The 12,012-nt window shown below is 49.6% G+C and overlaps 1 protein-coding gene across 1 annotated transcript in view; it reads right to left on the reverse strand.

Moving 5' to 3' along the window:
* Window positions 1-12,012, reverse strand: part of sytl3 (synaptotagmin-like 3) — a 189,476-nt gene that overhangs the window by 100,921 nt on the left and 76,543 nt on the right. Inside the window, exon 4 of the mRNA XM_085981537.1 lies at window positions 6,224-6,291. Coding sequence (XP_085837663.1) covers window positions 6,224-6,291 — 68 coding nt within the window. The remainder of the gene's footprint in view (window positions 1-6,223; window positions 6,292-12,012) is intronic.

The raw sequence follows: 12,012 nt of genomic DNA on the forward strand, positions 1-12,012 counted from the left end.
GATGGAAGTTGAACAGTTTTCTGTTTGTTCTGTAGATTAGCTCCACTCCAGCGGGGAGCTTACTGAGGGTGAGATGGAGCATTGCAGCAAGGAAGATCGAGAAGAGCGTTGCTACAATGACACAGCCTTGCTAGACCCTGGTCCGTACGTGAATTGGGTCTGTGGTGGAACCATTGGTCAGGATCACGGCTTGCATGTCATCGTGAAGCAGGCGGAGGATGGTAACAAACTTTTGAGGGCAGCCGAATTTGAGGAGGACACTCCATAATCCCTCACAGTTGACGGTGTCAAAGGCCTTTGTGAGGTCAAAGAAGGTCATGTACAGCGGTTGGTGCTGTTCTCTGCCTTTCTCTTGTAGTTGACGCGCGATGAAGATCATTTCCATTGTGCCCCTTAGTGGGCGGAATCCGCATTGCGACTCTGCGAGGAGCTGTTCAGCCACTGGGAGAAGGCGATTGAGGAGGATTCTTGCGATGACTTTCCCTGTGGCTGACAGCAGGGAGACTCCTCGGTAATTAAAACAATCGGACTTGTCACCTTTCTTGAAGATGATCACGATTACGCCGGACTCTAAGATCCCCTGGCATGCTCTCCTCCTTCCAAATAAGAGAAATGAGTTCATGTATTCGTGCCAATAGTGCTTCTCCGCCATGTTTTAGTGCCTCAGCGGGGATTCCATCTGCTCCTGAGGACTTTTGTTCTTCAGTTTTCAGATGGCCTTTTCAACCTCATGCCGGGCTGGGGTTGTGCTGAGATGGTGGTGGGTAGCATGCTGCGGGATGGAGTTGAGGACACTTGCCTCGAAGACAGAGTCTCAGTTAAGGAGATCTTTGAAGTGCTACTTCCAGCGGGCACCAACTGCCTCTCTGTCCTTGATGAGTACCTCTCCGTTCTTGGCCCGCAGTGGGTTAGGACCTTGGGTGCTTGGGCCGTAGGTGGTTTTGACTGCACTAAAGAATCCATGCACGTCGTGGTTGTCGGCTAGCTGCTGGATCTCCTGCACTTTCCACACCCACCATCTGTTCTTTAGGTCGCAAGTTTTTTGTTGGGCCTCGGCCTTCAGGCGTCTGTAGAGCTGTTTTCTTGTTCTCGAGTTCTGTTGCTGTTTCCAGATCAGGAATGCCTTGCGCTTCCGGCTTATTAGCTCCTGGATCTCCTAGTCATTCTCGTCGAACCAGTCTTGGTGTTTCCTGGTCGAGTGACCGAGCGTCTCTTCACAGGTGCTGATTATGGAGGCCTTGAGTGCAGACCAGGCACCATTCTGTGTCTCTGCATCACTGGGAGTCGTCAGGTTGTTTGTGAGGCACAGGCTGAATAGGGCTTTCTTAGCAGGGTCTTTGAGTGCTCCAGCGTTGATTTTCCTACAGTATTGCTTCTGTTGCCACCGCTGTTTTGGGGCTACATTGATGGAGATGACAGAGTGGTTTAGGCAGTGGTCTGTCCAGCAGTTGTCAGCTCCTGTCATGGCGCGGGTGATGCGGACGTCCTTGCGGTCCCTCGCTTAGACAATGACGTAGTCCAGCAGATGCCAGTGCTTGGAGCGAGGGTGCTGCCATGAAGCCTTGTACTTGTCTCTCTGATGGAACAAGGTGTTGGTTATGACAAGGCCATGTTCTAAGCATTTCGTCAGGAACAGGGTACCGTTGGAGTTGGCTTTCCCTAACCCCTCTCTGCCGATCACACCTCCCCAGAGGTCTGTGTCCTTCCCAACTCTGGCGTTAAAGTTGCCAAGGAGTATCAGCTTGTCACTCGTTGGGACTCGGGACAGGGATTGTTCGAGGCTGGAGTAGAATTCCTCTTTGGTCTCATCTGTGGCTTCCGGTGTTGGGGCGTATGCACTGATGACCGTAGCGCAGTGGTTCCGGGCTAGGGTGAGCCGTAGAGTCATGAGGCATTCGTTTATTCCACAAGGGGAGTCTGAGACGTTCAAGTAGCTCATTTTTTATGGCGAAGTCTACCCCATGGAGGCGGCGTTCTTCTTCAGGTTTGCCTTTCCAGAAGAAGGTGCAACCACCGCCTTGCTCCTTGAGCTGGCCTTCCCCTGCTCGCCGGGTCTTGCATAGGGCGGCGATGTCTATGTCGAAACGTCTGAGCCCACAGGCAACGATAGCAGTACGACGTTCCGGTCTGTCACTGTTGGGGTTGTCTATGAGGGTCCTGACGTTCCAGGTCCTGAACTTCATTTTAAAGGGCGGAAGATGCCTGTGCGTGAATTCTTTTAATGTGGGGTGGCCGTTGCACACCAGCTACCACACGGGCTTGACAGAGCAAGGTCTTGGTCCAATGGCAAGGGGATCCAAGACGATTGGAGACCAGGCTCTGCTACATCGGCCTAGCACACACACACAAACATACTCCTACTGACCTCCTCCCTCCTTCCCACAGGTCCTGTGGGAATGTAAGTTGTGAGGAGGATGCAAAGAGGCTTCAAGGGGATATAGACAGGCTAATTGAGTGGGCAAGAACATAGCAAATAGAATATAATGTGGAGAAAAATAGAAAAGCAGAGTATTTTTTAAATGGTGAGAGATTTGGAAATGTTAGTGTTCAGATGGACCTGGGTGTCCTTGTACACGAATCACTGAAAGTTAACAAGCAATTAGGAAAACAAATGGTATGTTGGCCTTTATTATAAGAGGATTTGAGTATAAGAATAAAGACGTCTTACTGCAATTATATAGGGTCCTGGTGAGACTACAGCCGGAGTATTGTGTACAATTTTGGTCTCCGAAGGAAGGATATACTTGCCATAGAGGGAGTGCAATGAAGGTTCACCAGACTGATTTCTGGGATGGGGGGATTGTCCTATGAGGAGAGATTGCGTAGACTAGGCCTACATTCTCTAGAGTTTAGAAGAATGAGAGGTGATCTCATTGAAACAGACAAAATTCTTACAGGGCTTGACAGGGTAGATGCAGGGAGGATGTTTCCCCTGGCTGGGGAGTCTAGAACCAGGGGTCACCATCTCAGAATAAGGGGCCGGCCATTTAGGACTGAGATGAAGAGAAATTTCTTCACTCGGAGGGTGGTGAATCTTTGGAATTCTGTACCCCAGTGGGCTGTGGAGGCTCAATCGTTGGGTATATTCAAGACACAGATCGATAGATTTTTGGATAGTAAGGGAATCAAGGGATATGGGGATAGTGCAGGAAAGTGAAGTTGAGGGCGATGATCAGCCATGATCTTATTGAATAGCAGAGCAGGCTCAAGGGGCCGAATGGCCTACTCCTGCTCCTATTTCTTATGTTCTTAAAAGGGATTCCACTCCCTCCACTTGCAGCTGGTGTGTGACCACAGACAGCGCATAACGCAGGTGAATGCCCGTTATCCTGGCCGTATGTTGGAAAGGATGGGCTCCAAGCTCTGCACAAAGCCCTGTGCCAACTTGGTGCTGGACTCCTCCATGCTCCTTGACATTGAGCGCAGGCTTTCTGGTAGGCTTTCCAGTGCCCCAAGCATTTGGGTGTGTACACCCATCAGCCTTCTTCTGTAGCCTGGCCTATCAAAGTCCTCATTTGAGTCCTCTGCAGCAGAACTCACCCTCCGGCGAGCTGGCACCTGTGCTATCCTTTCCCTCCGCCCTGGCTGCAGCACACTTGTGCCCGGTGTCTCACCATGTACAGATCCCTCCTCTATCCTCGCCATTAAAATACATGCAGTTTCAGTATCTGAGCTGGTGGCTGCGACTGTAAAGATCGAGTGACTGTGTCTGTTCAATTACACTTTCTCCTTCCTCTTCCTCTGCTGACTGGGCAGGTTCCAATTCTCGAGTATCTGAAATGAAAAAGGGACAAGGGTTAGGTTGTGGTGAGGGGAGAGGAGAAAGTAAGAAGTGCTTGCTTATACCATCTGCAGCTTCTTTGTCAGAAGAGATTGAGAAGTGAGGGAGAAGTGGGATGAAAGAAGGAGGATTAGGTATGCAGATACCCTTATCATCAATTGCTTCAGCCCCGCCAGTGGCCACAGCCTCAGTGATGCCCCTTCCTATGGTGGCCAGCAATGTCTCCTCCATGAGGGTTAAAACATGCAGGCGCGCTTGTCCTCCTTCGGTTCGTTCCTGCTGCCTCCTGTTATGCGCCACATTCTCCTGCAAGAAAGAAGGAAGTGTGTCAGTGAGTGGCCTGCAATTTGTTTGGGTGATGTGGCTGACATGGTTGAATAGCTGCCAGTGTAGGCGAGCTGTGAGTTTTTGGTGTGAGGCTTGCAACAGTGCTAAGTGTACGAGGCTGAGGTAAAGCATATGAATGTTAGGGTTGAGTCGTGGTTGATAGAGATTGTTGGTAGATGAGTGATGAGTGTAGTGAATTAAGCAGTGGATGAGACGAGTGGTGCAGTTGGTAGGATATGCCATTTGAAGATGAACTGACTCACCTAGACAACTCTTGTGGGATCATTAAACTTCTTCCTGTACTGCATCCATGTTATTGGAGCAATACTCCTGCTATTGACCTCCGTTGCTATTTCTTCCCACTACCTCCTGAGCATGTGTCTGGAGGGCCTCCTACCCATCTGCAGATACAGAACATCTCTCCCTCTTTCCATCTGTTCCACCAAGGCCTCCAGTGCATTATCGGAAAACCTTGGTGCACGCTCTCTCCCATGCTCATCCATTCTTCAATCTTTTACAAAACAGATTCAGTTCACAAGGGACTCCCACCACTTCTTGCAGCCACAATGCACCTCCCCTTTAAGAGGTGCAGGCTGCCTTTAAGTAACGCTAGCCACCCGCGATATCGGGTCCCCTGCTGATGTGTGCAGCCAATGAACAGTGTGGTAGCACTGACTGCACACGGCAGTCATGTAAAACAGCAGGCAGCATGAATTTACCATGCTGCCTGCAACGCAATGAACGAGCACGGGTTAATCACGTACCGTGATCCAATTTAACCCCTGTTAAGTTTAAAGGTAAGTCAAATTCAATTCAAAAAGACCTCGGCCTAGAAATTGGGTTTTGGCTTAGCCAGGGCTTTAGCGCCGGAAGTTAGTGCCGGCGCTAAGTCCCCCTGCGCGCGCCAAAAATTCAGTAGCGCCGCGCCCAAACGGCTGCCGGCGCTACTGAAGGGTCTTAGCGCCTGGAAAAGGGCGCTAACTGCCGTTTAGCACCGCAATTCCGGCGCTGCGGCACCCGATGCGGTGCGGCAGGCTGGGGAAGTGCAGGCCTCCTCCTTCCGTTAAGGAGGAGCTGCCTGCACCCGGCCGCGGCCCGCGCAAATCTGTTTAAAAATGAGCCCGGCACCTCGGACAAGTGCCGGGCTTGCATCTGTTCCGGGGGGGGGGGGGGGGGAGAAGTCTGGGGAGGGAGCTGCGGGCAGGCGGCCGGCAGGAAAGCGGCCGGCCGCCGCGGGGCCTTTAATGCGCCGGCGCAAACACATGTTGGACTCTGTTGCCAGAGTCTTAGTTGCGGCTGCCACGGGCGAGGCGGCCGCAGCTGAATTTCGGCGCTGGGGCCCGTCGGCATGGCAACTGGGACGCTGCGCACACCGATGACGTCATTGGTGCCGGCGCAGCGCTACCGGTGCAACGCCGCTTTAGGGCCCCAGGGAACTTTTCAACTGGCCATAACTCTGGCGCTAGTCCCTCTAGCGCCTCAAAAGCGGCGCTAAGGCTAGTGAATTTCTAGGCCCTCATTAATGTCTCCTAAGGACTCTTCTAGCAGGGATTATTGGAGCCTGATCAGGAGTGAGAACTAACATGACCAACTGAGATCAGCTAACTCCAGGCATCAAACCTAAAACTTCCTGGGCACTATGGTTCGGAAACAGAGGCCTTGAAATTCCAATGGGGTAGCTCCACCGGAGAGGAGGGAGTGAAATCAGGAGGCGCTTCTTCACACAAAAGGTAATAGAAATCTGGACCTCCCTCCCCCAAAAGCCTATTGATGCTCAGACAATTGGAGCTTTCAAAATTGAGATCACTAGGTTTTTGTTAGGCAAGGGTATCAAGGGATATGAAGCAAAGGCAGGTAAATGGAGTTGAGGTGCAGATCAGCCAGGATCTAATTGAATTGCGGAGCAGACTCGAAGGGCTGAATGGCCTACTCCTGTTCCTATGTTCCTAGATGTGAGGCTCAGAACTCATTCCAAATCACATGGATGGGATCATGTACATCTGCCCCCAAGCACCAGTAGGAAAATCGGAGCAAGGTGATACCATTCTGAGGACAGAGGAGAGGCCAAGGAAGGGCCCAATGGTAAGATGAAAAAAAAAGTAGCATTTCAAATACCTTGCTCCTGGTGAAATTTCTTTGCTCTTTCCTCAATAAACCACTCTCCAGATTTCACCTTCATTTGCCTGAAACACAGAATCAGCATAATTGTTTCAAAAATGGAAATCCAGTTCTTGTGGAGCAGTTCAGTTTGCGTTACATAGGGGGAGCCAGTGAGCTGTGTTCCGCTTAATAGAGTGGTATCACCTTCAAGGAAATGCAGTTGTAAGAAAGTGTTTGTCAAGTGAAAAACACAATGAGATACATCATGTTAAAAGCCTTCATCCTTTTAATATAGGTATCAGCCTATGGGGGTTCAGGATATATTGGCCTTGGAGGGAGTGCAGCGTAGGTTTACCAGATTGATACCTGGACTCCAGGAGTTAAGTTACAAGGAGAGATTACACAAACTAGGGTTGTATTCCCTGGAATTTAGAAGGTTAAGGAGTGATTTGATTGAAGTGTTCAAGATATTAAGGGGAACAGATAGGGTAGATAGAGAGAAGCTACTTCCGCTGGTTGGGGAGTCTAGGACTCGGGGGCATAGTCTAAAAATTAGAGCCAGACCTTTCTGGAGTGAAATTAGGAAACACTTCTACACACAAAGGGTGGTAGAAGTTTGGAACTCTCTTCCGCAAACGGCAATTGATGCTGGATCAATTGTTAATTTTAAATGTGAGATTGATAGATTTTTGTTAACCAAAGGTATTAAGGGATATGGGCCAAAGGCGGGTATATGGAGTTAGGTCGCAGATCGGCCATGATCTCACTGAATGGCGGAACAGGCTCGAGGGGCTAAATGGTCTACTCCTGTTCCTATGTTCCTTCACTCAGTGGGTAGCAAGCTCGCTTCAGAGTTTGAAGGTTGTGGGTTCAAGTTCCATTCCAGAGATTTGAGCACATAATCTAGGTTGACACTGTCGGAGGTGCCGTCGTTTGGGTGGGGTGTTAAACCGAGGCCCCATCTGCTCTCTCAGGTGGACATAAAAGAGCCTATGCCACTATTCGAAGAAGAGAAGGAGAGTCCCCCTGGTGTCCTCGGCCAATATTTATCCCTCAACCAATATCACTAAAGCAGATCATCTGGTCATTATCATATTGCTGTTTGTGGTACCTTGCAACTGTGACTAGATTTCAAAAGTACTTCATTGGCTATGAAGAGTTTTGGGACATCCTGAGGTCATGAATGGCGCTATCTAAATGCAAGTTCTTTCTTTTATCATCACGTTACTTACGAATGATAACCAAATGGTGAAAATGGCTGACAGCTCTTCGAGGAGACACCAGGAGATTGACAAAATGTAGCAAGTGGTGTTCCCCAGGGATCTGTACTGGGGCCCTGGTTTTTCACCATATTTATTAATGACTTGGATGAAGGAATAGAGAGTAGATGGGAGCAGAAAGTTACAAAGGGACACAGACTGCCAAACTGAGTGGGCAAAACTGTGGTAGATAGAGTGAGGTCACCCACTTTGGATCTGAGAAAGACAAACCAGAATATTTTCTTAATGGTGAAAGACTAGGAGCTGTGAAGGAGCAAAGGAACTTAGGTGTCCACGTACATAGATCATTAAAAGCTAGAGCAGAGGTACCTAAAGTAATCAGCAAGGCCAAAGGAATGTTGGCCTTTATCTCAAAGGGAAACACAAAGGGGAAGTTATTTTTCAGTTGTACAGAGCCTTGGTCAGACCCCATCTGGAGAACTGCATTCAGTTCTGGGCACCGGCCCTCAGGAAGGATATATTGGCCTTGGAGAGGGTACTGCGCAAGTTCACCAGAGTTATACCAGGGCTTAAAGGGTTAAATTACCAGGACAGGTAGCATAAACTTGTTTTGTATTCCATTGACTTTAGAAGATTGAAGGGTGATTTAATTGAGGTATTTAAAATGATAAAATGATTAGATAGAGTAGATACAGAGAAGCTATTTCCACTGGGTGAGAATCAGAACAAGGGGGCACAGTCTTAAAATTAGAGCTAGGCCATTCAGGAGTAAAACCAGGAACCATTTTTCATACAAAGGGTAGTGGAATTCTGGAATTTGCTCCACCAAAAGTCTATGGATGTTGCGTCAATTGAAATTTTCAATACTGAGATCGACAAACATTAGGTAAGGGTATCAAAGAATATGAAGCAAAGGCAAGTAAATGGAGTTGAGGTACAGGTCAGCCATGATCTAACTGAATGGTGGAATAGGCGGGGGCTGAATGGCCTCCTCCTGCTCCTGTGTTATAGTCTCTGACTCAGTCGCCACGTGTGCTAAGGCATTCCATGTTCTAATAACACTGTGTGAAAACACTAGTTCTAACTCCTCTCTTTCTTCTTCTAGTGATGATCCTGAGCCCATAGCTCGCTTAATTCCCAGATATTATTATTGATCCCAATATACCTCCTTAATTAGCTCAGCCTCACACATCTACTGGACACGCACCAAGCTCAAGTAGATTGCCATTAAGTTACACGACAGCGACGGTTTTCCGAATCGTGTTCCTGGAGCAAAGCTTCATCTGACAAGGATGCCTGGAGGGCAATCGTGGGATGTGCACTTGTGATTTCCTGATATGTTCCTACCCAATGAAGGGGGCCACAACAGGAGGATGATTCAGACGACCAGACCTTACATCGGAATTCTATTTTTTCTAGTAAATCTACAATTTAAATTATCATCTAGAAACCCCCAAAGTCTCAAAAAATGATGGATCCCTTTGAGCTGTTAATGTATGTGAGGTTTAAAAATTGTAGATATAGGTCTGATCCTGTGAGCTGGTGCTTGTGGAGAGCACGTCTCGGGAAATACCAGGCCTGCAGCCCATGACCTTCCATCCCTTACTGGATCATGGAATCACTCCTATAATTTCACCTCTGTCATTCTAGATGGACCGCTCCACTGACATTCCTCGTATTACCTGCTGAAATCATGACATAAGTCACTGGAATGTTACATATAAAAGACGGCGAAAGGAGCATTATATTCGTGCTAGAATTCAACTGCGAGATGAATAAACTTGCAATTTAATCCGCACATCATTCACTTTCCTTTATGTCACATGTTGACCAATCACAGAGCCAGAATTGCAGAACACGTAGCTGAGGACAATACACATGAACACCTAACATAACTTCACTGTAAATAAAACCAGGAGCTGCCTATATCCCCAACCATCATGTTGAAAGTCCCTTTATTGCTGGTGATAAGACCATATGTAGGATCCAAAGGAGCCAGCTGTGTGAAATATTTTGCTCTTGTTCCTAATTGCTGGCGGTAGTGCATCCAAGTCAGGGGGAAAGTACATTTTGTAGCAACTGTCGGGTTCTGCAGCTTTAAGGCGGAGATTAATGTACTCAACACCTCAACACCATGATTTAATAAGCCATTGTGGCAAAACCACTAAGTGACTTACATAATTGTCTGTAACCAATGTTATTACCTCTAGCATTAATTGTCTGTAACCAATGTTATTACCTCTAGCATTAATTGTCTGTAACCAATGTTATTACCTTTCAAGTTGGCTCTGGTTAAACAGAGCTAGATCGACAACATCGCGATCTGACGCGATGACGTCATCACGTGGGTCACGTGACGTCCCCTTCGGCGGGAAACGTGATGACGTCATGACGTCAGAGGTAGAGGGCGGGACCAGCCAGTCCTCGTGTGGATTGAAAGAGAAAAGACCTGTTTTGAGCTTCTCCTGTAGTTTCTTGTTTTGTAAAGTTCTTAGACAATAAATTCAGTTTGTTAACTTCCAGTAAGTTATAGATTCTTTGTTAGGAGTGCAGAGACTCCTACATTGGTGACCCCGATTCCTCGCGATCGTTTTTCGCGGTGAACGCCGAACACAGGCCAGTGATGGAGGCCAACGCAATGGCCTTGAAGCTCCCCCAATTCTGGGAACAACAGGCAGCCTCTTGGTTTGTGCAAGCCGAGGCACAATTTGAGCTCCGCAACATTGTTCAGGATCAGACCAGATATCTCCACGTGGTCTCCGCCCTCGAGAGCTCAACGGCGTCGAGAATCATCAGCCTGCTGGAGAGTCCTCCAACTGCTGACAAGTATGTCGCCATCAAGACACGATTGCTGCAGGTATTTGGTCTCACCAAAGCGGAGCGCGCTCGCCATTTACTGACTCTACCAGGGTTAGGAGACTCCAAACCCTCGGAAATGATGAGTCATATGCTGACTCTCCTGGGGTCCGAGCCCCAGTGCTTTCTGTTTCACAAACTGTTCCTTACTCAACTTCCTGAGCAAGTACAGGCGTCCCTCGCCCGAGCAGAAACCGCAGACTGCGTCGCGCTCGCCGAAGAGGCAGATAAGATTTACGCAGTCCGGCAACAATACTGCGCCCTTGCGCAACGCCCCGCCACGATGAGCCCAGCCCCGGCTCCGACAAAGGCGCCTCTGACGACCGGTTTCTGCTACTACCACGCTCGTTTCGGCCCAAAGGCCCACTGCTGCCGCTCGACGTGCACTTTCGTTACCAGACCGTCGAATAGACCGCCGCGAGTCATGCACGCCGGTCCCGGTACTTCCCCCGCTGCCGCGATGGCGATCGGTGCTTCCGGGAATCTCACCTACATAGCCGACTCCATCTCCAGCCATCGTTTTCTATGCGACACGGGGGCGCAATGCAGCATACTGCCCACCTCGGTCATAGACCTTCGCTCCGGCAGCCGTGGTCCCCCTATGCAAGCGGCCAATGGGGGTTCGATCCGCACTTGCGGGAAGCGCCTCGTCCGGGTATGTTTCGGTGGACAGTTTTTCAGCTGGAATTTCATCACCGCTCAAATCTCACAGGCCCTGTTGGGTGCTGACTTTTTAGGCGCCAACGGCCTGTTGGTGGACGTGAAATATCGACGCCTCGTTTGCGCTGCCACGCTTGACGATATTTCGGGGACGCGCAGCACGGCTGCGTCACACACGATTTCATGTGCGCGGCCGCAGCCCGACGATTTCGCCCGGCTCCTCGAGGATTTCCCCGAGCTGACGAAGCCAAATTTTTCGGCTCTGACCGTCAAACATAGGGTGGAGCACCATATTTCGACTACCGGCTCACCCGTTTACACCAGGGCGCGACGTTTAGAGCCCAGTAAGCTAGCGGCAGCAAAGGCGGTGTTCGCCGTGATGGAAAAAATGGGGATCATCCGTTGGTCTAGTAGCCCCTGGTCCTCCCCGCTCCACATCGTCCCCAAGCCCGGCGGGGGATGGCGGTCCTGTGGGGATTATCGCCGCCTCAACAACATAACGACGCCCCGACCGCTACCCCATTCCCCATATACAGGACTTCTCAGCACATTTGGCGGGGACGTCCATCTTCTCCAAAATCGACCTCGTTCGTGGTTACCATCAGGTGCTGGTGCACCCTCAGGATGTCAAAAAGACAGCGGTAATTACCCCCTTTGGACTCTTTGAATTCCTGCGAATGCCCTTTGGGCTTAAGAACGCGGCACAGGCATTTCAGCGCCTCATGGATTCAGTCCTGTGGGACCTAGACTTTCTGTTTGTTTATTTGGACGATATTCTGGTTGCCAGCACCTCCAAGGAGGAACACCTCCAGCACCTTCGGGTCCTTTTCAGACGGCTTCAGCAGCACGGCCTCATCGTTAACTCGGACAAATGCCACTTCGGCCTATCGCAACTGGATTTCCTGGATAACCCCCACAGGGGCAACGCCACTTCGGGTCAAGGTGGAGGCAATTGCGGCGTTCCCAAAACCGAAATCCGTGAAAGCTTTACGGGAGTTCCTGGGGATGGTTAACTTCTATCATCGTTTCATCCCCAGGGCTGCACAGCTCATGCGTCCTCTATATGAG

This window comes from Somniosus microcephalus, chromosome 3, assembly GCF_052327205.1.
Source record: "Somniosus microcephalus isolate GS21.2 chromosome 3, FLI_Smic_1.0, whole genome shotgun sequence".
Taxonomy (NCBI): Eukaryota; Metazoa; Chordata; class Chondrichthyes; order Squaliformes; family Somniosidae; genus Somniosus; species Somniosus microcephalus.